We start from the raw sequence: 27,695 nt of genomic DNA, 5'->3' as shown, positions 1-27,695 counted from the left end.
GATAGAAGGAGGACTGTAACTAAAAGGGAGGATCTGTGGTGGTCATGCATTTTCCGGATAGAGGCTGCAAAATAAGATGCTTCAGTATAGCACTACCTCCCATGGCCAACCTATTCAGTGCTGTTGCCCCCTCAATATGCAAGTACCTAGAGCTTCTCTGAAAAAAGTATTGGTGTTTCCAGTAGTCACACATTGAAGTCATTAAAGTTTCTCGAATAAAGCCCATGGGGCTTGGCATGGGATCCAAACTGCCGCTCTAAAGAGCAGCAGAGACGGGAGGAGAATGTCTTTTAAGAAGTGAAGGCGTGCATTCTTGCGGTAAGACACAGGCAGTTCCTTTACATGTTCTGTGCTTTACTTAATTTTTTCACAGGAATTGAAATTTTATGACCAATGGAGCACATGTTGGTGGGAAGATTTTGTGTGTGTATGTGTGTGTGTAGGGGTGTGTGTGTGTGCGTATGTGTGTGTGTAGGGGTGTGTGTGTGTGTGTGTGTGTGTGTGTGTGTGTGTGTGTGTGTGTGTGTGTGTGTGTGTGTGTGTGAGAGAGAGAGAGAGACAGGGAGAGAGAGAGAGAGAGAGTGTGCACCCGCACATGTTAGCGGCCAACCTCTGGAGGAGATTAAGGGACAGACGCTGGTCGGGTTTCCTCCACGTCAGACCCGTCACTTGGGGAAACGTACTCCCAGAGGCAACCTGCCCAGATCAGTCCAACCCCCTCAACATCAAATCAGTCTTAATGGATTGTGACCAAAAAAACTCTCGTCAGCTAATAATCAGTAAATGCTGGAGAACTCCAAATAAAAGAGATATCAAGCCAGGAATTAGTTCATGCAGACTTCAGACATCAGCAAAAACCCATGTAACCTGAGTTATTTTCTCAGTGGTCATGTAATAGATTTTTTAGTTTTCTTTTAAAGAGATTTTACTCTTAAAGAAATCCTCCATAACACTGTCCATATGTACAGCATTTTCACAAATTACCAGTTCATAAATCTGGGTAGATGTCAGAAACTCGTGTAGCTTCCCTTTGACAACATTCATGTCGCACCCTGTAATGTGTCGTGCTATTTGACCTTTGACACTGTGACCTTTTGTCACTCAGCTGTGTGCAACTCCTGAAGGGCAATTCTCATGTGAGTGTGGTCTCAGCTCTCATTACACCGAGGCCCAGCGGCACCAGAAGCTATAACACCGATTCAAACTGTGGCCCATCAGGTTTAAATTAGCTGTGAATTTCTAAAGAATGTTTCCCCGCTCTACAAGTGGTACACTTTCACCCATCCCTCCGGCCATGGGGCGCTCTCAGTCATGTTATGCATATGTGTGTGTGTGTGTGTGTGTGTGTGTGTGTATGTGTGTGTGTGTGTGTGTGTGTGTGTGTGTGTGTGTGTGTGCAGTACTGAGGGCAAGCGACTTGGCTTCAGTTGTGTCACAGTATTTCCCCACCAGAGAGCGGTGTTAACTCTCTCTATAGATTGTCTGACAGGAATGTTTGGTTTGTCTAACAGTCTGCTGTATCTTTAATGACTGTCATTGCTGTTACTCACCTTAGACCATTTGACCTTTCTCTTACGCTCTTGCTAACAACCCATTCACCACTCCTCTAACTGAGCCCTCCTCCCCTCCCCCACTTCTCCCCCTCCCCAGTGAGTTGCTCTCTATTCCTGCTCTGCCCTGTCCCCTCTGTCAACCCTCCATCAGGGAAGGATATGAGGGCTCAGCGCTGTTGAGAGGCTCCTCTCCCAGGTGGATTCTCAGATTGCTGCCGTGGCCTTTGATGCTGAAAGGCGAGCTGGCCAGGTCTCAGATGGATCCCCTGCAGGCAGGCAGGCACAAAGACTGGCTCTCGTTAAAAAAGCACCACCTTTGTGTTCCCACAGGAGGTGGATGTAATTAACATAGCTTTAGTACTACCTGTGTTTTCAGCCTCTGTTGTCAAGGCTACGTCTGTTTGGGTTTGTGTGTGTTTGGGAATGGCAAAGTTGGTGGGATAGGTGGGTGGTTGGATAAAGGAGTCAGTGCTCTGCATGCAAGGGTGTGTGTGTATACTGTATGCATATGAACACTATAGTGTTGATGTTCGCTGCACAACCATGGCGGACTGATGTAATGCTTGGGTCTGGTCCGTGTCTCTGCTCAGCCTTGGCAGTAGATGGAGCTGCTAAAGAGTCTGGGGTCATTTAAAACCTCTGGCCTATACTGCCTAGGGGCCTTTCTACTGCCACACCAGGGGCCCCTGTTTCTCAAGCACTGACTACAGATTTCTCTTATTAATTGTGATGATAGTTGTTGAAGCCAATTTCCCCTCTGAGCAACTACGTTACTATATCTTCTGCTTGATGAAAGCCAAGCTGAACAACCTCATAGTTTCATTAAATACTGAGCAGCTACTGAAAGTAACTGTTCTACTCACCTGTGGAAAACATTAGGTTAGAATATTTGCTCGGTCTTTTGTGCTAAAAGTCATGTTTTTCCAAATAACTTGTGTGGATGTTAAATCTTAAACTCTAAATCATAGGAAAAAAGTTGTTCACTCTCATGTTTTACCATAAAGTTTTACTTTCTTTAAGTGACAAAATTCTGCCCATATGATGCGATAACTGATGATTTATCATGATGATAAACGATAGATGGTTTGACACTCAGATTTTTCCAGGTGTAAAATATGGCAAAAAAGGGTTCCTTAGTCCTTTGCTATGTCTAAAATGACACTTCGCTGATCAAGAGGATTTTGCTGACTTGATTGGGAAAAGAGAAAAACTTCCTGCCTCCCTATTAGCAGATTAAAATGGATATTTTGTTATAGCCTGTTCTTCCTCTCTTGTTGCACTTGCAGGATGTTCTCAAAGAGTGTCAGGAGCAGATCGAGCGTGTGTTGGTGAGCAGCCTGCGTGAGGGGCGGCAGCAGCAACAGCAGCAGCAGCAGACACAGAGAGGCCCCAGCAGTAAAGGTCTGGACGAGCTGGATCAGTCCTCCACCCCAACAGACGTCCGCGATGTCAACTTGTGAACCCCCAGAAGGCATCATTGCACAGGATTTACAAAAAAAAAGCATCATGAAAAAAACCTCAATTTTCTTAAAAGCAGAAAAAAAGAACAAAAGAACAAAAAATGTTAAAAACACAAGCCCTTTAAAAGAAAAAGAACAATGCTTGCTAGTTTTTTTTTAGATTTTCTGTTCTTCAAGTCCAAAACACCTGCCCACGAAATAGATTTTCTATGATGTTCTAGTCTAAAAGCAACAAATTTGATTCAAGATGAAGCTCTGTGGTGCCTTGGATATACAGAAGGGAAGCCAATCATATTTGCATTCTGCCTTTGATTGTATAGTATGATCTTTAAGTTATATTTTAACCATAGCTTGATAATGAGGCTATTATGGTAGATGTTGCATACATGGGATCACAGTGGGGCTTAAGTTTTGTTTTTTTTTCTCTGTTTTTGTTTTATATGAGTATTATCACTATTACATTTGTGGCTGGTGTAAGAGAGGACACGAGTTCAAGCTCCTCGACCATCAGAAGGTCCACATGTGTGTCGAGGATGAGACAGACAGAGGAAGCTGTGAGAACATTATGCTAAACGTTGGTGAGTCCCAATTCCAGGGAAGAGATGGGATTGTAATAATTATTGATAGTATTAGTAATTATTATTATTATTATTATTAATATTATTATTGGACATATTTTGAAACTGAGTAGTAGAGATCAATAAGCTCCTTTTTTTCAGGCTGCTTGTGTTTGTCAGTTTGTAGGTGCAGTGTGCAAGCGTGTGTGTGTTTGTACGTAAGTATGCCAGTTTGCATGCATAACTGTGTATTCGTCTACATGTTGGTGTGTGTTTGGTGTGAATGCTACATGTGATCCTGTATCTATATTAGCAGTGTGCATCCTACGGCGTGAGGCACTTAAGCAAAGTCAAGTCGTAGACTTACAGTTCTATGTTAAAAGACTATGGAGCAAGCCGAGGCTACACATACTTTGTCCATCAGTATAACAGGGCATCTATGCTATATCACTGCCTTCATGCATTAACAGTGTATCATGGTTCATTGTTGGCCAACAATAAACTCATGTGCATGGACTGTAAGTGAGACAGAAAAAAGATTTAGCGAAGGAGGATATGGGCGAAGGGACTATCACTTAGAGCCCCTTATCTTTCTGATTTTTCCTGAGGTGTCGAGCCTCAGACTCAGAGGTCATGTGAGGTGTTTGATTATTACTGCCATTCTGTTAATGAAATATTACAGATACTTCATTCTTTTTCACGTTGTTACGATATGGTGTTTCCTTAGTTGTGGAAGGCTGCTTTATAGTCCGGACAGAGGAGTAACGACCTCTCGCATGTGCAGCATGTATTGCACATGTGAAAACAGGAGATGTCTTGAAGAAAGTAATGCTTATTAAAGTCTGGAGGACGGTAGACTCCTCTATATTAATTAGCAGGGAGGGAACAGGGTGTGGCATGGAAAGAATTAGAAAGAAAGGGACAGTTTGCAACTAAGAAGTCACTGTGGAACTGTGGAGGGCACATGAGTGCATGGCACAGGATGGTAGGACAGGGAGGATTTTAGTGGTGCAGGAGCATGCTGCTGTGTAGGAGATGTGGATGATGTCCAGCCAGTGGCTGGAAGATGATAATGAACAAAAGCGGCCCAAAGGCCTCACAATAAAACTTTGATATCTATGTATTAGGGTGGAATCGACAATTTTTTCTCGTAATTGATGTCTACAAAGACACAGCTAAGTGAACAGATATGCTCTAGGTTTCCATTTACACCGAGATTAAATGAGGAACTAAGACTGTACACTGCCAGATCATGTGAGTATGAACTTTCTTTGGGGGGTTTAGAGGAGTACAGAATGATAATATACTGTCAATGCATCTAGAGTCCCACATAGGGTTGTTTTCAGCTCTCCTATATGATTTCAATGGCAAAGCACTTTGAGAACATGCTCCCCAGGAGATAAGTAAAATGAAATATGTTAGGTGGTGATTAGAGGTGAATAGATGTTTTCTTTTTTCCTTGTTAGCCTTTTCTTTGGTTTACTTTGTAGGGCTGGTTTCCCAATCATCAGACATACCCTTGTCAAGCAAATGTCAAATTAAAATGGCTTTTCCACAAGTTACGACGAGAGGACATTCCAATCAAAAAACATTCCTACCCAAGCCAAGTGCAAGTTGATGGGGAGTCTGACCGTTGCAGAGAATTTGAACAAAAAATACAAAACTCCAGTATGATTTGGAAAATGCCTAGACGCAGTTCACTGATCCATGGGTTCTGTTTGATTTTCTTTTACTTTGTCAAGAAATGAAATATTTGTTTTTACTTGAATTTTTCTTTTTATTTATCTGCATCACAGCCACAGATAGACACACAGGGCAGCGACTAGCTAGAGGAAAGGGTGGTTGTAACATCCAATATTTGCACATGATCTTCAGAGGGCAATGAGGTTTGCATTTTAAAGATAGAGCAGAGCCTTTGCTCTAAACCACCTTAACTGATGTGTGTTGTTGGTCAGTTTTTTATGGTGCTGGCTTTTGTAGTTCAGGCTGATTGTCTGTCAGTGAACACATCTGTCCCCTGTGAGCTTTGCTGCTTCAAATCATTGGCAAGGGGATTCATCAGCCAGACAGACATCAGCACAAAACAAGAGACAGATTTTTTCTTTTCTTTTTTGTTTTTGTTTTAACAGGACACATGGCTTTGCCACAGCAAGGTGTCTTTGACTTAATGCTTGATTTTATTTTCATGACGGTATGTGACTTTCCTGAGTATGTTTGTCAGGCTGAAGAAAAATGTGGGGATCTAATGTTTAAGTGATGTTTTTCAGTAAAACTGGGCAATTTGATGACATATTTGCCAAAACATCCCTGTATGAATATTTGATATGACCCCTTCATTTTGCCTGTTTGCCTGATGTAAGCTCTCTCCCAAACTTAATGGTTGTGATTTTCTTTCCTGCAATCTATTGTTGCATGTGTTATATATTGAGACCACCTTTACAATTTGTGTTTGCTATATTTTATGGGGTGACCAGGCCCGCAAAAGGATTTTTCTAAGATTTAGAGATACTGTATTCCAAAGTGAAGAGAGGACAGAGGAGGAGGTGTGAAGACATCAAGAAAAAAAGTGTCAATATTTTTATTGAGTTATTGTTGTCTTTTTGCGCTGCTAAAAGCTATGAATTTGTTTCATTTATACAAAAAAATAACATTACCTAGTTGTGATGTGTCACTTGAGTGTGCTGCTATTTTATAAACATTTGTATTATAATATAATTATTTTACTGCTTAAGAGATACATTCAGAAAAACGAAGTAGATCGTGATAGAAGAACATGAAATGAGTACTCGACTGGAAATGTTCTTTGTACAGTTTGACAGTTTGCTTAGATAGCATGTCCCCCCCCCCCCTTTTTTTAAATCTATTTTGCTCTCCTTCTTCAGTCACATTCTGCATCAGTGGTATTTCCTATACCTCAGGATTACAGGACAAATAAAATACACAAATCCATCACCTATACCTCTGCAGTTGGGGAGCCTAGAACGGAGGAGAAAGAATTCAGTGGGGGCGGATAAAAAGCAACGGCAAATTATCATTTTTGTGGATAAATCTCACTGTTTTAGTGGGGAAACAACTTGCTCAGTACAATGGGAAACAGGAAATATGCAAGGCTTCCACTTGGATTTAACCTATATTGGAGGGGGGGCATGACAACATTGCAACACTCTCTTGGGGTTTTAATAACGCGGATAGTTCAAGCATGTTCATTTCTGTTCATGTTGGTGCTACACCTGATTTGTTGTGTGTGAGAGAGGGAAAACAGCATTCCTATGATGGCCAAAGTACAGTTCTTGCTTTATACAACCACAATCACTCTGAATGTCAGTAAATATGGATTCTGTATGTGAGAAAGATATGTCTTGGTCTGAAATATTGCGTGTGCGCACCATTGTAACTGCCACACAACAAAATGGGTTGAGCTACACTTGTAATGTCCAACCATAAATATTCTGATATCTGGAAGTTTCAATGGTGCAGATTTCCCTTTGAGTTGCCTCCCCTCCACTATAACTCATATCATGTACCTCAAATGTCTGTTGCACAACCTCTGTTCAATAAACTTCTGCTTTAAAGGGTGTGACACCACATCAGCTCACTATTCCCCACGTCTGTGTTCCTTTTCAGCTGTTTCAATTGTTTCATGACCAATAGATTAGTTTGTATGTGTGTATTTGTGTATGTGCGTGTGAGTCAGCAATGATACTGAAGAACAAAGTTCAACTGTACCACTTAATCAGCTGAAAGTTACACAAAGCGGCAAGGACAAACGTGGGACAATATGTGTTCCTCTGGCCAGAATACAAGGAAGACCAGTTATAAACACTCTCCGCAAATGTGCACCGGAAAAATAGGATGTAATTATATTTCAGGTAGGTCCAGTAAATCCGCCACTAAAAGCTAAAGAAACATGGTGGTCACAAATAAATACTCCCAACCACTGACCACCCTCCTTTAAATCCCCGATGACTACTGAGAAATGGAAATGTGATGGGGAACTTATGGACAACTAAATAAATCTATAGCAAATTACTTACTGCACATTTAATGGAAAAACTACAACACGTTGCCAACCTCCTGTGCACTCCCCCTCATTTACTGGGGGTCACATAGTTGTTTTCATGGCTTTGTTGTTTGCATGGTGATACGTACATTATGTTCTGCATAATGGTGAGACAGCAGGATGGTCAGACCTTAGAAGGACACTAGGCCTCCAAGTAACCCTGGCTTGGCCAGAGAAAAAGGTCCGGATAAATGTTACCAATAAACCCAGAAGACTGGTGTGACAAGGGAAAGCATCAACCTCCGCCGTCTAATGGCTACATCCTAAAACAGCAGAAGTCATAAATACAGTGCATGCATGAAGTCCTACCGTCAGAAAGGTTATAACATTCAGTTTTTGTTTAAACAGTATGTTAGAAGTGTCGAGGCAACTCTATGGTTATTTTGGAGGAGGTAGTTCGTTGGGCTGTTGAACTGTGTTTTGGACAAAATAATAAAAAACATCTGTGTGCCTAAGTTGCAGCTAGATATTAGTGCGTTTAAATTAGTTCAATCAAAGTAATTACTTCATAAAATACTGGTTAAAACCCTCCTGAGTTTGAAAAGAAAGAAAAGACTCGTTTAAAGTTTTCGAAACGATGTGAATAAACACACTTAGCCAGCAGTGAATGGGTTGACTTATTGCTAATAATTGATCACAAGCATGTCAAGTGTTCGTGACATTTTTCAGCCAATCAGAAGAGGGGCTGAGGTCCCTTGTACCGAGGACCGTTTATGTCTGTAGCGTGTTAGTTTAGCCTTTTTCTGTTGATGATTCGGGTTCAGCCTGATATCCGGGGGAGTAATGACCTTTATTAAGTGATTTTACAGAAATTTAAAAAAAAAAGGATCGTTTTCGCCCCAACAATGCCGTCCGGGGCGGGAAGTATTTCTGTGCGTCAGCTCTGTTTCCTCTCGGGGCGCGAGACCCGAAGGCTTCGCGACGTCGTCTTCTGGGCAGTCTTTGAAACTACCGGTCCGTCAGCGCGTTGTTACTCAGTCGTTAACTTCCAGAGCATGAAAGCGCTCAGATTTGGGCTAACCCTTGTTCGGCAGTAAGTGAATTTGACATTAATGTTTTAATGTTTATGATAAGAGTTTGTGTTTGCCACAAAAGCCTCCAGTGGTGGTGCTCGTCACTCACATTTACAGACGGTCTATGGTGTCGCTCTGTGGACCTGACTATGCTTGGATAAAGTAATAACATTGATTTTTTCCCCCCCCATTCATGTAGGATAATATATATATGTGTGTGTGTGTGTGTGTGTGTGTGTGTGTGTGTGTGTGTGTGTGTGTGTGAAATTGATAGCCTATTGCCACTTTAAAACTAGTTACATGACTCAGGTCTGTGGTCTGTATGTATGTAGCTTTAGCTAGTTAGATGCTATGCTACCATAGCAGGTGTCACCAAGTACATGACTAACAGATAAAGAGCGTCTTGACAGGGGATACCCGTTCTGTTTTTGACATGGCCCGACTTTGTACTAAATTTAGAACACATTGGGTAGTTATTGAAGAGTCATAGTTAACTGTTAAACAAGTACAGTGAACTTGTTTAACAGTTATCTATTACTCTAACTATAACACTAGACTAACTGATCATAAGCAGCTACTGGGAATTCTTGACCCTTTTTCAGGTCTCCCAGTCTACTTCACGGGCACTCAGTACATACAGGTCTAGCCCAGTCTGTGGTCTTTGCAGGGCTATCTGGTCATACTAAATCTGTAAAACAAAACTTGATGTTATAGTTTAGAAATTGTGTATAATATGATCATGATTTATTTGTTATAATAATACATTTTTATAGCTATAAAATTCTTTTTTTTTTTGTCTGTTATTGTTTGTGGGTCATTGTTGGCACTGTTCAGACAAAGGTGCAAAGGTAAATTATATAACTAAAACTACAATGGCAATGAATGACACTAGAGATCAAAAGATGAAGTCAGTTGACAGAAAATTAATCATCTTAATTAATTATCTGCATCAGTTTTGATAGCTGATTGAGTTAGTTATCAAACAAAAATGTAAGCATTCTTTAGTCCTAGCCTCTCAAAAGTAAGGACTTTCTGCTTTTTTTCTGTAAATATAAATATCTTTGGGTTTTGCACAGAGAAAAGCAAGCAGTTGGAAGACATTACCTTGGGCTGTAGGAAACCATGAAAGCCGTTTTTCACTATTTTTTGACATTTTATAGACTAAAGACCTAATTAGTTAAGCATACGTAACAAGAAAGGTATCATGCTTCATGCCAGAACCCCCCCCCCAGACCATCATTAGCAGTGACTATGGTCCTGCAATAACAGAAGCCAGGTTTGATACTCTGCTCTGCTGAAGGTGGTTGAGAAAATAGGTTATATATCGGTTATATATCCTTTTAAGGATATGATATATCCTTGCGTATATATGACAGTAGGCATGAAGTCAAATTTTGAAAGCTGAACAGTACACTCTTTGAGCTTCTTTAACTAATCTGTTGATGATATTAGCTCCCGTGCTTTGACATTGATAAATCATTTATTTCCTGCAGTGGGGAAACACAGTACAACAGAGAAGGCCTGCTACAAGGTAGTATGATTCAGGATATCTGTACTAAGAAAATCAGATCAATTGCTCTCTCTCTCTCTCTCTCTCTCTCTCTCTCACTCTCTCTCTCTCTCTCTCTCTGTCTCTGTCTCTGTCTCTCTCGAGCTTTCTCTGCATCTTACTTTCATCTTCCCCTTTTCCTCCACCCAGGCCAGGCTATAGATTCACCTCTGTCAGAGACTGGGCTGCAGCAGGCCGAGGCTGCAGGCCAGTACATGCGAGATGTCAAGTTCAGCAATGTGTTTGTCAGTGATATGCTGCGGGCCCAGCAGGTACCATGCTACAGTTTTGCAGTGGGAGCAAGTTACAAATCTAGATGAAAGAAGAATCAAAATTTTGCAAGGTCTGCAAGACCGTGGCTCAGGTGGTAGAGCAGGTTGGCCACTGATCCCTGGGTTGGCAGTTTGATCCCCGGCTCCCTGAACGCAGGTTGCATCAGGAAGGGCATCCAGTGTAAAAAACTATGCCAAATGAATTATGCGATTGGCAATCCACTGTGGTGACCCTTAACAGGAGCAGCTGAAAGACAACATTTCTGTTACTGTATTATTACATGTAAATGTAATACACTACACAGTTTCTTATATTCATTAAACAACTTTTTCTGGTTTTATTTCCACATCATCTCAATTTTTGACATGAGCCCTGTCAGCAGTGTTGATCCTAGGGAGGTAATAAGCAGGGGCAAGAGTATAAATCATAAAAAAAAAACACTAACCAATTCTTCAAATCAAGGAATTCACACCTTAAAAAAATAGAAACTTTATAAAGTTCCCTCTTCCTATCTATAGTCAGATAATATCTCAGTATGTGATGAAATGATTGGTGTGTTTTTCTTTTTTTTAATTTCTTCCAGACTGCTGAAACAATAATGAAACAGAACAGCAATTGTTCTGGTCTACAAATAGTGTGTGACCCTTTACTTAAAGAGATAGTGAGTGACACTTCTTCTGCGTTATAACTTCATAGCTAAATATTTTCTCACGAAAACATTTTCTTAATCTATATTAACGTATTAATAAATAACCTGAGTTATCCAGTTACTGACTTGTTGTTTTTCAGAGCTTTGGAATAGCAGAGGGTGGACGAGTGCAGGATGTTAAAGACATGGCCAAGGCAGCTGGTCAGTCATTTCCAGGCTTCACCCCTCCAAAGGGTGAGACTCAGGAGCAGGTGAGACTGGGGTGGTAGCTCAGAAAGGGTGGAGTAACTGTTTATCTGTTAAGACATTTATTTTAATCTTTCCCGTCTTTTCCCATATGTATTTGTCTGTCTCTCGCTTTGTTCTCTTTCTCTTCTTGGAAGTTTATCGTTGTGAAATTTTCACAAAATTGTTTGAATTAAGATCACGCTCTGCACAGGGTAACAATAGTACTGTACTTAAAACTAGATTTTTAAAAATGTATTAAATTACTAACTTTCCTACTGATATACAAATTTAATATGTTTATATTAATAACGCCATGTTGGAAACTACAACTGACTAAATGTGAAATACTGCATCTTTGCACGTACATGTTGCCTGAAGATTAAAAGCAAAATAGGAACCATAACAACCATGGTTCTACCAATTTATACTTAAACAAAGAGCCATTAAATATTTCTATCTAATTTACTGGTGGCCAGTCATTCTAAGTCAGCAAGAGCACATCATCACATCAGATAATTTTATGTTCCCTGGTATTAAATGGGGTAAAAAATAAGAAATAAATAAATAAATAAAACAATACTGCTTTACTAATTTGATAGTCTTTGGTGTTTGATGAATAGTTGTTTTCGGATTCAATTGCTAAAAGACAGATTTTCTCTCTACCTTTGGTACTACTTTGGTAAAACTATTTGCATAGCCAGACAACACCTGTGGGTGTAAAATTCTACATTAAGCTCAAGAATTTCTTTTTCAGTTGTGTGCCATGGGCTACATGTACACATATTTCCACTAGATGGCAGAAAATACTCATCTCCTCAGTCAACCCTCTGCAAGGGTGTAACATGCTGTGCCATGGCTTCTTTGAATCCACATGATTGTATTTCCCATGTATCTGCCAGAGCGCTTGGTGTGAATCAGGAGGGTCAAAGTACACGCCCTACTACTGTCAAGCAACTGCGGAGTGTTCGTCGCTGTCCCTGATTAAAAAGTCACCACTCCGCTTTGTGTTATTTGTGTTAGAGGGACAACGGGGGGGGGGTGTTCTATTTCAAAGATACCTCATCAGGCTTTATCCATTAGGTCTTGGCTTGGACGTTAACTCTGGTCCAACCTCATACGTGACCAGCACATGATGATGATGCAGATATACAAAGATAGATTTTACACAAGCACAGAGCGCCCCAATCTGTGTCAGCGAGAGGCCTCCCTCCCTGCTTCTCCAAACAAGTTACTGGTTGTTTCATCAGGATGAAGCTGGAGTTGACGTGTTATTTTGATGGGAACGGTCTAATTGGGTTGTGTTGTTTTGAATACAATCACCTATAACTTTTATCCATCACAGCTGCGTGTAATCACATTCTAGGATGTACATTATGCTATTAGTGTAGAAAGAAAAGAAAAGCAGGGAGCATTTTATAACAGACTTTTGTTCTGCTCAGGTGAAGGAACGGGTCAAAATGTTTATGGAGAAAATGCTCCAGCAAATCGGGGAAGAACACTGGCATCATAGAGGGGAGGATGAAACCTCCTTATCTGCTCCACCAGAAACATCTCCTGTGGAGGGAAAGCCAGAAGATGGGGTCAGGGGTGTCCCAGTCCATGCTTTGGTTGTCACCCACGGAGCCTACATGTGTGTGGCAGTGCGCTACTTTGTGGAGGAGTTACATTGTTCTTTGCCTAAGGGTTGTGACAAAGCACGTATGTTCTCTTTAAGTCCTAACACGGGTCTCTGTCGGTTTATACTAACCCTGAGAAAAGAAGATGACCACTTCAAATTGTCAGGGATCCGCTGTGTGTTTGTCCACAGGGGGGACCATGTTAAACAGTAGGAGCAGGGAGAGCTAGATGTCGGGAAAGATGACAGAGGTTTTGAGGGATGTGTAGGACACAACTAAGACGGGGAGATAATGGTGAAAAGTACAGCAAGAAAACACTGCTGAGACTTAGTACTGAAAGTTTACAATTTAGATGATTATTTTAAAATATTTGTGTATTTTTCATTTGGAGCTCAGTCACCGCAAAATATAATTCATTAAAATTTTGAAATCAATGGACAAACACATAGTTTTTGCTAGTTGTTCATTATAAGTATGTTTTGACAATGGAATTATCAAAGAAAACAATCTTAGGTCAAGTATTGTTGGGTATTGTTAAGTATTGTATATTAACAATAGCAGTAATTTTAAACAAACATTGTAAAAAAATTAATCTTATTCAGAATTGCAGTTTAAAATTACCTTGATATGAAATATATAATAAAACAAAATGCATCTTCATTATTTTATACAGTGGCCTACAACAAATCCTGTTTTCTATTCCGGATTTGAATGCTGTTTCCTGACTTGAGCACCTTCATTTCACCTCAGATAGTTTGTGTTGCAACGAGAGGTCATCGTCACTTTGTTACAGTCTGGTTGTTCAGTACTGTAGGAGTGGGCGGCTTTGTGCTATAATGAGTCTGTGTTTCTATATTTATCCTCCAGAAGTTAATAGAGTTTACGTAAGAACGCAAAGCAGAACTGCAACAGTGTTGACTTTCTGGAAATCAGCGACACTTTCATTGTTGTGAATTAACACGCGTGCCAAGACCTAATGTGTAGACTGTTTCTCTACTGCAGTTTTTCACTCCTCTCTCAAATTCAGTGGCTGTTGTCACTGGGATTTTGTAATTCAAAAAAACTTTATAATCTATAAATGCTACATTATAAGTTATTATATAAGACTTGAGCAATGTGGAGTCTATTTCTTGAATAAGAAATTGTAGCTGTTGCGTGTCTCTATGACTTACTGTAATTAGTGGAGAATTGGCACCAGCAGGAGAAGATGTCTTTTTCTGATAAAACTGTAGAAAATCCACATTCAGTCTTCACTGGTTCTCTTTTGTTCTTCTTTGCATGACATTATCTTTGATTTTACATTTTGATCTTTAAACATATCAAGCCTAGAATGTTTTCATTTCAATTAAGCAAGCTTCTTCATTTACAGTACAGTATATCGTTGTCTACATTTATTTGATATGCATTACTTAATTTGGACATTATTTGTCCCAGTGTGATATTTATCACTTACATAACCAATAGGTTGTGTGCATAATAATCATGTGATTTTTTTGTGGTCTTTCCTTGAAAAATGATTGGTTGGTGGGCAGAAGCTTGGGCAGCAATCTAGTTTTGCTAGTAAGTTTTGTGCAGTTCTCCTAATGTTTTTGGCCAGGAACATTTTAAATGTTTAAGTATATCCTCAGTGACTCAAGTACAAGTGTTGATGATAAGCTTTGATAAGGCACTTATCAAAGCTGCTGTTGAGTGGTGGGACTAATGGGTGCTCTTCCAGTTTGTCTGTGTCATAGGTCATTCCTTCATGCTGTTTCACACTGTCCTCTCATGCGGATATCCCAGAGCAGGTTTCAAAAATCTCTGAAAAACCACAATCTGGACTTTTGGGACTCAAAATACGAATTACAAATAGACAGACAACCCACAGATAGTTACCATTTATTTTTCCACATCAGAAATAACACAACATGAAATATATAAATAATAAAACAGTAGACTAGGAAGCAAGTCATTTAACACATTTCAATAAATAAATACCTTTTATTGCTGTGACTATTGGTGTCCGGCACCTGACATAATTTGATCCTGTTAATAAATGGCTGCAAATGGCAGATGTTTTTTTGTTTTTTTTTCCAGTAACAACAGTATGTAATGCTTGATTTTTGTTTTTGTTTTTTTCCAACAGATTTTTGAATAAATATTCATAATTGCTTACAGATTACACATTTTTACATATGCAAAATAAACATTGCCACATCTGGCCCAAGGTTTAAAATTTAACTGACAAAAGAGGTTAAAGGACTGCAGGACGCTGGGCCAAACTTGCCTCATGATTATGTCGAATGCTGCCAAACTTATCCTTCATCTGCTATTCAAACAGAAGATCTGCACAAGCCGCTGTTATGTAACAAGGTTTATGAGTACGTTACCTAGCATAATATTCTTATAAAAATAAATTCTGAAAAACTTGATTCAAGGATTTTGTAAATTGCTATCTCTTTTCGCAGATGTTGTAAAATAGGTCATGCTTTCATGTGAAGTAAAAAAAATAACAAACCAGCCTCTGTCAATCTGACTCTACCGTTCTGTCATAAGGCATTCTGTGGTTGTCACTGATATTGCAGTCCATAAATGCATGATAAGGTATCTACTGGTACCTACGTCCATCATGCAGTCAAAAATAAAGTGAGTTTTCAGGACAAATATAAAGACTTGCACCCCTTCTTGACTTTTCATTTAATAAACCCAAGTTCAGTATCTTAATCTTGCTCTGCCCGGTCTGCAATATTAGTCTTGACGGGACTGACAGGCCCGTTGGACTGTAAAACCCGCAGGGGGTCGTCACAGGAGGTGATAGTTTCTTTGGACACAGCCCCAGCCTGGTCCTGCTCAGGCTGCCCATGAGATGTATCCTTGTGATCTTTGGCAGAATGTGAGGGATGTGAGTGCGATCTCAATGGATCGGAGGGGTTCACATCCTCACTCCTCCTCTGTCTCTTTACCAAGGGACCCAGGAACCTCCCCAGCAGTGCCAAGGAGGGTTCAGGTGGCTCCAAGGGAGAAGGTTGCAGCTCAGGTCCCTCCCGTTTGAGCAGCCGGCCCCGACTTGTAGAGTAAAACGCATCATGGTGGTTCACCAGATCTAACCAAATGTGCTGGAAGAGGCAATCTTCTCTGACCTTTTGCCTCTGTTCAGTGGAAAAAAAGCAGGCCAATACAAATATTTATGTCAATGTTTTCCCTACAGTCATTTCCTGACTTCATTCAAAGTAAGTTTTTCTTTAAAAAATTAAATAAATAAATAAATACTCACAGAGATGTACAGCTCTCCCTTTAAGTCTATACAGAGGAACCGTTTTCTTCTCAAATCAAATATTGACACAAAGTTGCTTGTATCTGTTCTTATAGGCAAAACAACTGTCGAAAAAACAGGTTCAAACATGCCATTGTCAGTTATAAAAGGAACAAATGTAATAGTGATGAATTTATTTCATATTACAAAAGTTTCAACATGAACATCCCTGGCTGCCAGAAATCTTGTTTGTATAGGTAACATGGAAATAGGCTGTGGATAAATTACAACATATATTTGCAAGTGTATTTCCAAGATATACCATTCAAAATGCATTTCTAAACTTTTATCTCCGTGTACAAATACATGTTTTGGCCTTTAGGACGTATATGTAAAGCATGATATTGCACTCAGAGAAATGAAATGAACTAACCTGGACGAAAAATGCAGCATTTAGAAATCAATATACTTTCATTTTCTGAAATTAATGAAATCATTTAATTAAACTAATTATGTTTTTGTATGGATTTAGGCAGACTTACCTAGAGCGACTCTGTGAATCCCTCTTTTCACTGATCCACTCAGCTCGAAGTAAAAACGTCCCGTACCAGCAGATGTACCTGCTTGTGCTCCTGCGTAGAAGCTGCTCTGCTGATGTTGTGGTAGTTGCTCGGGGTCCTGGAGCCTTGGTCTACAATCCACCAGTACAGACACATGTACGGCAATCAGAATGAGTGAGAGGAAAGCCGGTTGCATGATCAATGGGGATGCCGTGCTCTCTTTAGCAGCACAAACGTTCAGGATGGTGTGTGGGCAGCAAATGGAGGAGGAGAAAGTCCAACAGGTCTATTTAAACAGATGGTCGATAAACTGGCTAACTCATTTACCAAAATGACTCAAAGCCTGTCTGTTTTTCCATGGTTAAGGGCTTGGCTAGATGGAACTGGTAAGATACAGTTTTTATCAGTATGAGGGAGCCATAGTTTTAAAGCTCTGAATGGCAGCACCTCCACATAAAAATATATTTTTCCTGCTAAGATGGAAGCATCATTTAGTCTAGATTCAGATCTTAAAAAAATCTGAAAAACCATGATTAAAACTGTAATACCAGAAGCTGGAGGAGAGAGGAGAGGATGAAGAGACAGCAGAAGATGTGAAAGGATCATGGAGACAGTCATTCAGTTTTCACGAATTCAACTCATCTGTGTCTCTAAGGACTCTGATCAAGAAAAAGAAGCAGGGTAAGAATAACTGGCTTCACAAACTAATTCTATAATCTTCATTTTTTTTGACATCATTCATGAATCCAGCTGAGGTCATGTATACCTTTACAGGTGCGAAATGAGGTTTTAATTCTGTTGTGTCGCAGTGTGTTGACTGACGTGATGAGGGGATTGACTCATACCTTGCTTATTAATTAACTGTACACACTTCCACAGCCTCTCACTTCCTTTCACTATTGTGCATACCCCGTATCTGTTGTTAGAAAGCTTTGTAACCTCATTCTGGAGCAAATTCCCTGAGCTCTTGACAATTCCTTTTTTTTTTTTATTGAACTCCCTGAAAAGTTGACATTAAGAGATCCAAGGTTTTTGCGTCGCAGCAACAATATCTAGGTAAAGCATTTTTTCAATTATTATATAATGTTTTTAATACACATTTCGTGGCACATTTTTGAGGAGTTGCGAGGCCAGCTTGTGGTAGCTTATATTTAGAGTCTGAACTCTAACCAGTATTAAGAGCACCTAGGAAAAGCTAAATGCCTATATAGCCTAAGAACAGTGCATATTAATGAGCAGAGGCATAACTAGAAATATTGGGCCCCCCGGAAGAATATTGCACTATAGAGAACGGTTCAAGGTAATACTCAAGGAGGCAGTTACAATATTTTCCTTATAAATGAGGAAAACAAACAGTAACTATAATATAGGGTACCACTTTATTTTACAGGGCTCTTATTTCTAAATAATTTCTTGAAACTTTCCTGTGCAGAACTATGCAATTCAGTACTAATAAGTTCTGAGTAAAGTTAGTTAGTTGTGTTCATTTGGAAAAGCAGGAATTTCCTTGAAGGAACTGCTCGATTTAAACCCAAGTAAATATCAATTCATCATGCATTTATTATTGGAAACTTTCTTCATGTACAATATGTTGACAAGTTTGACATTGTTTTTCATTCATTTGATCATTTGTGCACAGTCTAAAATGTTCTATATGTTGCAGTACTTCAGCATTTCATTAAAGTTAGTTAATTGGAATTGTACTGATTGAACACTGTCTCGATTGTACCTATAATTATGGTCAACTTACATAGTTATATAGAACCAGCAAAATAAAGTGTTAACACAATTTACACTAATTCTGTTTCAGTTTCAGTTTATTTCCAGCTACGTTTACTTTCATGTCTGTCAAATGTTGCCCTTGTACCTGTTGTCAGGCTTCACCAGAAGAGGGCGCCACATACCGTCTCATGGTAATTCATTGACCATGACTTTGGCTTCAGGTTTAACATCTTCACTGGTACTCATGTTTCCCAGTTCTTCTAATATCAAGTCTGTATCATTCGGGGTCAAGAAGCGACAAAACGAGTCAAGCATGCAACTTTAAAGTATTCAAACACAACAACTTTTACAAAACGTATTTTATTATCGTCTCAGGAATACAGTTGACTGCTGTGCACAGCACATACGTACAAAAATAAAAGGAAAACCATTTGTAATATAGTATTTTACTTACTCGTCATCATATTTTTCAGAAACAAATGATTGGAGAAGTCTGTTGTTTCAAACTAATTTACAATCATTTCAATAATCGGAACTAAGGCAGAAGGTGAGGTATATGTTAAAAAAGAGGAGGGGGACTCAGAGGAAGCACTCTCCCCTCAGTGCAGGAATAGAAAACTGAGAGAGAAACACAAAGGCTGCTGGCACACAGGGACACACACACAAGCCTGATCCCAAATCCTCCCATAGACCTTCAGTTCCCTGTGAACCAACACATTTTAAAACCAGCTGAACAGGTATGATAAGCACGATGGCAAAATCCAGACACTGGATCCTTAATCAAAGGGGTAACACATACCTAGTCCATTCAGAACTCTATATGCATAATGGAGAGTTAAGGAAGTGAGGGTTAATGTTGAAAGATGATATTTTTCTTAACCATTAACTACCTTCTCTCAGTTACTGCTATATCACAACTTTTTCTACCTCAAAATAACATCATGCATGCAAAAGTTGTAGAACTTGCCACAGGGTAATATTTCCTTTAGACTTCTCAAGCTTTGAAAAACTTACACCGAACTAAGTTGCTTTAGGTGTAAACATTATCAAGTTCACTTCCCACAATATCAACTTATCACACAGCTTGAGGAGCCATTGTAGCTTTGCAGTTCCCATTCTGCCACTCAAAACATTGTGTGTTGTGCTGACAGTGTCCTCTGAAACATACAATAATAAATCAAAAATAAAAACACAGTAACTGACACAAATTTGTCATCAAAAACAAGTACTTTTGATCTTGCATGTCAGCTTGTTTTGATGAAAGCATAGCAAGGAAAAAACAGCATTTTCCCCTTGCTCAGTAAAATGCACTCCATTAAAAAAAAAAAAAAAAAGTTGCTCCTTTTGTATATTTTGACAGATTAGCCAGAATACCTCTCCAACCAACTCCTCACTGCCATGAAATCAGCCCAGAAAAAGCTACAAGTGATCATTTTCTGATCATAGTGATGTGATAAAGGCTGATCAGTCAAAATGAGTAATCGGCTGCTCAAGGCAAAATCCCCCAAACACAATAATCAATGGTGTTAACATTGAACAAACATTAAACGAGACATCCTGGTAGTGTCAAGCCGCTCTCTTGGATCACAGTATTCAGTCTGCCAGACAGCCTGTTAACTCAAGTGTCCTTGTCCTGGAAGCGTTTGATTCTTTTTTCACGTGGCCTTTTGCTACATTCACTATCAGCTCAAACCTCACTCAGTGCTTTTCTTTTGACAAACCTCTCTCACTAGCCTCTGTGTTACTTTTTCCATCCCTCTCGTCTTTATCCCCTCCTGTGAGGAGAGTACAGTACATCAGCTTGCACAGACAGACAATGCCCTGTTATTCCTGACTCAAGGTAAGCCGATCGGATACCATCTCTACTGTCGCTTTGGCAGAAACAGAACATGACAGGAGTGTGCTCAGTCATGGACACACACACACACGTGAACACGCACACACAAACAGCACACACACACACATACACACACACTCATTCTGACCAGATACTGCACATTCGTCTCTGCTACTAGACGGAGCTGGAGCTTAAAGGGCATGTAAACCATTGCTCACAAACATTTTGTCAGTGCATTACAGTAATGTTAGAGAGGGCATGAGGTAAAATATGATATGATATATCTGTAAGAGCCTTGCTACTGTCTTGAAATCACATTTCACCAAGCTGGCCTGACTGGTGGTTTGCTACTTACAGAATATTCCAGGTCAAGTACCCAAATTCAAAATTATGACTTCAAAATCATCAAAAGTCGAGATCAGTTGCACCTCATTTCAGCATTAAAAAGGCGCTGCTCTTCATTGCAAATTACGAGACAACTATTCTTGTCTTGATCAAGAAATAGCCTCACAGGTGCAGAGCTCCATAAAAATAGTAAGGTGAAAGTCATTTAGATGGAGCAGAAAACACACCTACAGCAGTAATACAGAAGACAGAAAGGCCCACATCTCCGACCTTGGTACAAAAGTGCCTCAGATGAATGGGACAAGAATCCCAGGGCCCTGCGCTGTCCAATCTGACATCAACAGACAAGGGGCCCACTGGTCTTATGTTCAAGTGTTTTACCATGCATTATCCGCATCCTTGCTAAGTAAATCAAAAGAACAGTGCCTCATGCAGAATCCCAAGTCCTCTGTATATCATTGCTATCTTCAACTTTGCAAGCTCTTTGTCCTCCTCCCTTTCCCCCTCGTCTCCACAATGGGAAACTACAGTATCTGGAAAAAGAAGCGCAAGTAGTTGTTGAATTCAAGTATGGTATGCACACACAAAGCCTGAATAAACATCTCCATATAACCCTTTGGTTCAATGCTTTTTGCAACATTGCTCATATTTCTTTTTTCACAAGAAGCCATACTCAGTGACCAATCTGAAAAATGCAAAAATAACTTAAAAATCTGGGATCAATAAGCACAATCCACATCATCTAAATGTCAGACAGAGTAACCTGAGGTATTGTTCACAAATCCCAGGATCATGAACTCTGAAGCCATTCCAGCTCTCTTTAAAACAAACTGGAATATTTACACTATTTTTAACGAATGCAGCCGAGCATCATATTTACAGTGAATTGACCAATCAGTGACATCCACTGTAATTTCACTCATTTCTGCATAAGCATGTTACTGTAAGTGCCAAATATCATCAATCCGGTGTGAAAGTCAAAAAGTTCCTGTCATCGCTTTTGCGATAAAGTCAACATTTTCAAAAACAAATTCAATAAGTTAGTGTGAACCTTCAACAGACACAGATGCACCAACTCAGTTTGAACAGGGGGAAAAGATAACATAAAGCAGACAGACATGGAGGACATTTTTTCTTCATAGTGTCAAGTCTATGTTATTCGGCTAGACCGATGCCCCCTTGGCCACCCGCAATCTAAGACAAAAAAACAGTCTTAAATTAAGCAGCTCTCATACTGAGCAGTTCCACATACATACTTAAAATAAATGCATGCCAGCACATACAGTACACACTCACATACTCACTATGGCCTGATGATCCAGCTACAAAATTGGTGAAAGTAAAACCTGGGATTGTCAAAGCTCCCTTGGACATGATGTGTGTGTGTGTGTGTGTGTGTGTGGGGGGGGGGGGGGGGTGCTGACTCTAAATCTAGCTTTCATTATTAACAAGAGGCTCCACTGGGTCCTGTGCAGCATAGAGTCTCAATTACTTAATTGATCTAATTATGGAAAGAAAATAAAGTGGAGAAACCTCTGGCCCTCTAGGAATTGGGCCGGTGGTGTCTGAGGGAGTGATGACTTGCGTATCATTCCTATTTCTGACTTGAGCACCACATTTCTCGCATGCAAGGTTTAGGGGGCGGCAAGTAGGAATTCAAGGCACCGCCACCTCATGACAAAGCAAGAAAAACCACCGCCATATTTGTAAGTGCTCTAGTTGCCCTGACAGTGACAGACACAATCGAACATAGCGAATGGGAAATATCCAAGTCCTTGATGGATGACAACAAAAACATTTTTAAGGAAACAATCTCTGTAGAAATTTCATGCACACGTTTCTCTTTTTGTTCTTCCTCGTCTTCTCAGGATATGGTGCCTTGAGGTAATAACGTATCCATTTCATTTCCAAAAGGATGAACTGTCATCCACTGACAGGGCAAGGACTCAGCCAATTCCAGCAAGCACCCATAAAAACTGAGGGGACAAATGACACCTCTCCATCCCCTTCATATCACAAAATGATGAAAATCATAAAAGCAGCAAAGAATGGCATTTCCATAATTTTCTAATACAAAGTAAGCTACCCAAATATACATATAAAGTTTGAATAAATACTATAAGATATAGTTGTATTTCTTTCTTTTACAGTCCATTTTGTCTTTTGTGTTTGTACGTACGTATACGGTATTTATGTTACCTGGGAAATAATCCTCATGTGCAAATAAGTTTGTTATTGCCAGTTTTTGCTCATCATATTCGGGGTAGGAAGTGCGTTACAGTCATGGCAGTGGTGGCCTTGTTGCCCCTTTTCACTCGGCCATGCTTGCTGAGTGCTATGTAGGAGCCTCTGTACACCAGAGACTCATAGGCGTTGTAGTTGTTTGGGAGCAAGCTCTCCTTGAACTTGCACTCGTCATGGAAGACTGTCTGGAGAGGACAAAGACACAGAAAGCGTGAAGTTTAATGAAAGGCTCAAGAAAAAGACAGCTTGAAGTTAGAAGCTTTGATGACAAAACATTAAAAAGCTCTTTAAAAAGATTCTGAGTGATTCACAAATATATGAAGATAAATTTAGATTAGACACAGCAATGGGAACGACAAATGAACATTTTGACACTGTAGAGTTCTCTTTGTTCAATCTCCTAGCAGCACTGAGTGCTCTCAAATATTAAAATGCATTAACATATCTCCTTGAAAAAACAAAGTATCAATGTAATCATACACAATAAGCCAAATCACCTTTTAAATCAGCTCAAATAGGGAAGTTTTATGGAGTGATGGTCTATTCAAAGAAAAAACATGCTGAACTTAAAGGAGTAGTTTGACATTTTGGGAAATATGCTTATTTGCTTTCTTGCCGAGAGTTAGATGAGAAGATTGATACCACTCTCATGCCTGCACGCTAACTACGGAGCTACAGCAGGCAAACAGCTATCTTAGCTTAGCATTAAGTCGTGAAGCAGGAGGAAACAGCTAGCCTGGCTGTGTTCAAATCTAGCTACCAGCACGTCCAAAGCTCTCTAATAAACATGCTATATCTTGTTTGATTAATCAGTAGTCCCACGCATAAACCCATGTAAAACCACAACCTGAGGTTTTTTCAGTATGGTTTTTGATTAGATTAAATAAAAACAAGCTATAACATACTAATTAGCAAGTTTTGGAGGCTGCTGTGTATTTATTTATTTATTTATTTTTACCTTTGGACAGAGCCAAGCTACCTGTTTGCCCCTGTTTCAAGCCTTTATGCTAATCTAAGCTAACTCTTTCCTTGCTCCAGCTTCATATTTAGCAGACAGATATGAGGGTGGTATCGAACTTCTCATCCAACTCATATCTGCAAGAGAGAACATGAGTGTATTTCCCGATTGTCAAACTATTCCTTTAAATCAACTGTTTTAAAACTAAAATCATAAGGAAATATATAAACTATACAATTAAGCAATGCAATCACAACAAGCTTTGAACAAAATTCTAAAATAACCAATATTAGGAGGATTACAGGTACAAGAGTAACACTGACATCTATTTTCCACATTAAGTCCCTTTATATAAGGATAAGCTCTAAAAATCAGCCACTATAAAGAACATTACGACTGCTCTGCATTGCTGAGCTGACAACGCATGACTCATACAGTGCACAGCAGCAAATACTGTCCGTCTGAGACCATGTGGCCTAATTCAATCTCTTATCAGATCATCGGCCTGCTCACAAGCTAACGCTTCATCACTCATGACCAAATAACCAACTCACATTCTGTCTGTCAAATGCGTTGGCCACAGCGAGCAGACCGGCAGGCACGCGCCAGCAGGGCTTTACTAAACACTATCTTTCCTCACCCGACCACCAGGAACTTTTATCTATCAATAGCTGCGATTGCTCTGGAAGAAAACTAATCACATTTTCTAAAGGTTATTTCCAGTGATTATAAAAACCATGAAAACTGAGAGCTTAAAAATGTTTTCTTTGTTATCAAACAATAAAACAGAAAAATATCAAGATTTAAAAAAAAAAAACGTGGGTGCGTAAGAAAACTTCATTGCCACAAAATATCTGAATTTCAACTGAAATAAGTGCATCTGAGTAAAAAGATATAAAGCATATACACAGAAATTCAAGGAAGCAATTAAAATTATATATGATCAAATGATTAGCTTTATAAGGTATGTTTATATGTATTCACTGAGAGGTGAAATTTGAGGTTGAGAATTGAGTTTGGGTCTGTTTCCTCTTTCCCATTTAATTCATTCTCATCTAAAAATTTTCTCTTTTAAAAACTGCCAGCAGCAATTCATATTTCAAGGGATTTCAAAATCCAGCATATTAAGTAGCAGGATGACATTAAGGCCTTTGGGAACTTAAAATCACAATAAAACCACAAACAAAATACTAATCACTGACTTTTAACTTTAATTATAGCCCATTATTGCCATTATTACTCACAATTTTTAAGAGGGTTACTTCTTGTATTTCAGTTTAGTAAAAGATAATAAAACAACAAATAACTGTAAGGGAAAAAAAGGCCAGTTCTTTAACAGTGCTGAGAAATACAGTACCTTGTCAACACATTCGTTCCTAGGTAGCTGTTGCTCTCATACCCACATCAGTTTTATTAAGACAACCTCTCGTCACGTTAGATTCAGCGTGCCGAGGTTTTCCATGTTTTCCAGCTTGGGATCTAGAGCAATGGTACTACACAGATGAAACACAACTGTTCTGTGAGTAAGATGCCATGATATATTCATGGTATATGAAAAATCCAGGAGGTGGTCTGTCATGAGGTGTCTTGAGGTGCTTTTTTGGGGGGGGTCGTCCTCTAGATCTTGAAAGGTGCCCAAATTACATACAGTAGCATGTTTTGTAATGTTGGATGCTTTGGTTCGGTGAGGAGAGGGAACAACTGTGAAGCTGTGAGCAACGCTGACCAGGAAACGTAGGAGACTACAGCTGTCTTATGTCATTTTTTTGCTGGTGAAAGTCGGTTAAGTGGCTGCTGCTGGTGGGGATGTGAAGTGAGTGGAGCCTTTTACCTCCTCAGATGTGTGTGATGGGCACTGCCCTGCCATTAAAATCGATTTTTCCAACTCTGCTGACAGGTTTCTTTGCGTCAGGGGGGGTTTCCCCTTCTTTTCACACACACACACACACACACACACACACACACACACACACACACACCAGGCGTGTGGACTAAACCCTGCATCTGTTAACCTCATTATTTACCAGGCCACCAGGCCAAGCACCCTTGCTTTAAATAGAGCTTTGAAAGTTCCTGATGAAATTAAAATATATGGATTTCGCAACGCATAGTGCTCAGCCCCCCTGTTGGCAGATAGAGACTGAGTCCCATCCCAAAATATGATTAAAAAAAATAAACAAATAAAATTAAAAAAAAAAAAAAAAAAAAAGGCGGATCAAGCTTCAACTGCGTCCGATTTTCAGGACCCGGTTCACCAATATTGTCGGACAATAAATGAAATACTGTGCATACCTACCGTTCCGTATAACCTTCCACGGCTGTTCATTGCGACAAATAACTCACTCTTCACCCCATATAGGCTCACCACTCCTCTCTCCACCGTAGAGATTTCTATTAGACCTGGTCAGGACAAAGAAAGATTGGGCCTCGTTAGAGTAAGAATGAAACACCAGCCGAGGATGCCGGCTGATCCAGTGCTATAAGGTGATGCCTGTGGCATTGTGCTCTCTCTCTCTCTCTCTCTCTCTCTCTCTGCGTCTATGGGTGTAACCTTGCAGATTGCTGCGCAGCATGCCGAGCCTTTGTTCTGCCCCCCCAAAAAAAACAAAAATCTTACATTTGCATCCAGGCGCGTGTCAATTAAGCGCATTCTGGTTATTGCAGTAATTGCAGTAAATTGCATTGACGTGCACGGCTATTGGTCTCTGGACCTCCCTCACAGGGGCTGCGTAAAAATAAGTTGTGTCTAAAAGCGTCCATACATTCATGTCATGGTTGAGCTCGGGGGACAAGGGGGGAGGAAGTGGGGTGTTCAGTACTGATGGATACTTGTTTTAATAGATTTGTCTTTGCCGTGGAAGAAATTCAATGCTCCCTCAGCGTCGGATGACATATGATCATGCAAATTAATAGAGGCGACAGACAAGCCTGCTCATCACAGATCCATGCTTATTGACTCTACCTCTCTTTTATGTCTATTGCATTACATTGGTGGAGGTATAACTCACTGTACTGGTTTTCATTATGTACACCGTTTATCCTGCCGTCGGGGAGGATCTGAAGGTGAAACCCGATGCCCACGTTGCAGTAGAGCCTCCGCACTCTTTTGATGCCCAGCAGATAGTCACTCTCCCAGTTCAGCTCCGGTTTCTCCCCGGAGATCCCCAGTACAGAGCGGGAGAAGAGGGTCTCCCATCGTTTCTCCAGTAAAGTTGCATTCGTCCTGCTGCTCGGTAAAGGGTACGCTGACACGACCCCCAGCAGAAAGCCCAGGAGAACCACCGCGGTCAGCGTCCAGTGCGGCGTGCCGGCCTCGCAGGACATACTGACGAGGAACCTTTGCGCAACGGCCATCCGGTTTACCTTCGGACCACGTGGTCGAAATTAATGACCCTAAAAATACCGCTCCTCTTGTTTTGCTTCCTTCGGCATGCTGGCTGCGGGTTATTTTTGGAGCGCAGATCAGGACTTTGGGCATGAAACGCAAGCCCCAGTGCAGAGGAGGAGAGGAGTCGGGAGAGTGCGCGGCAGAGCTGGAGGTGATGGTGATGGTGATGTTGGTGGTGGTGATTACCATGTTTTGCAGCTCGTCCGCGCCTCTCTCTCTCACACACACTCTCTCTTTCTCTCTCTCTTGCCCCTCGCTGTCTCCCTCTCGGTAAGAGTTCAGAATAAGTCCTTTACCACTCACCAAAAACCCTGTTCCGAGCTTGCCAGGGGTGTCGCATCCCTAGATGACTTCACCGCTGGGATAATACGAGGGCGGAGAGGGTGCTGACAGCAGGAAAAATACCACGTCTGTGGAGAGCTGAGGGGGATAGCATAGCTACTGTCAATGC

At 40.3% G+C, this 27,695-nt stretch overlaps 4 protein-coding genes across 5 annotated transcripts in view; 2 read left to right on the top strand and 2 right to left on the bottom strand.

Annotated features, from left to right (window-relative positions):
* The window catches only part of ccnd2a (cyclin D2, a), a 17,310-nt gene extending 10,142 nt beyond the window's left edge, over positions 1-7,168 (top strand). The window contains exons 4-5 of the mRNA XM_040132225.1: positions 1,705-1,825; positions 2,810-7,168. Of these exons, the coding sequence (XP_039988159.1) occupies positions 1,705-1,825; positions 2,810-3,013 (325 nt within the window). The 3' untranslated portion in view covers positions 3,014-7,168. The remainder of the gene's footprint in view (positions 1-1,704; positions 1,826-2,809) is intronic.
* A 1,162-nt stretch (positions 7,169-8,330) lies between these two features.
* Positions 8,331-14,890, top strand: tigara (TP53 induced glycolysis regulatory phosphatase a). Of its 2 annotated transcripts, XM_040132099.1 has the most exons (6): positions 8,331-8,663; positions 10,137-10,174; positions 10,343-10,464; positions 11,049-11,126; positions 11,255-11,365; positions 12,782-14,890. In XM_040132099.1, the coding sequence occupies exons 1-6, from the start codon at positions 8,476-8,478 to the stop codon at positions 13,169-13,171; spliced, it is 927 nt and encodes a 308-aa protein (XP_039988033.1). In that variant the 5' UTR covers positions 8,331-8,475; the 3' UTR covers positions 13,172-14,890. The 2 variants fall into 2 exon arrangements, with proteins under 2 accessions (XP_039988033.1, XP_039988032.1); XM_040132098.1 differs by having other exon boundaries at positions 10,137-10,464.
* A 582-nt stretch (positions 14,891-15,472) lies between these two features.
* On the bottom strand, positions 15,473-16,987 carry LOC120792773 (fibroblast growth factor 23-like). The gene is made up of 3 exons (XM_040132101.1): positions 16,733-16,987; positions 16,212-16,315; positions 15,473-16,086 (listed from the first exon to the last, which is right to left on the bottom strand). Exons 1-3 carry the CDS (start codon positions 16,944-16,946, stop codon positions 15,658-15,660), a joined length of 747 nt encoding a protein of 248 aa, XP_039988035.1. The 5' UTR covers positions 16,947-16,987; the 3' UTR covers positions 15,473-15,657.
* Positions 16,988-22,091: 5,104 nt separating this feature from the next.
* Positions 22,092-27,344, bottom strand: LOC120792774 (fibroblast growth factor 6-like). The gene is made up of 3 exons (XM_040132102.1): positions 26,865-27,344; positions 26,153-26,256; positions 22,092-23,083 (listed from the first exon to the last, which is right to left on the bottom strand). The coding sequence occupies exons 1-3, from the start codon at positions 27,208-27,210 to the stop codon at positions 22,907-22,909; spliced, it is 627 nt and encodes a 208-aa protein (XP_039988036.1). The 5' UTR covers positions 27,211-27,344; the 3' UTR covers positions 22,092-22,906.
* Positions 27,345-27,695: the final 351 nt, after the last annotated feature.

This window comes from Xiphias gladius, chromosome 8 (assembly GCF_016859285.1).
Source record: "Xiphias gladius isolate SHS-SW01 ecotype Sanya breed wild chromosome 8, ASM1685928v1, whole genome shotgun sequence".
Lineage (NCBI taxonomy): Eukaryota > Metazoa > Chordata > Actinopteri > Istiophoriformes > Xiphiidae > Xiphias > Xiphias gladius.
Note: the sequence above shows the minus strand (reverse complement) of the source record. Positions and strands in the feature narration are given on the sequence as shown.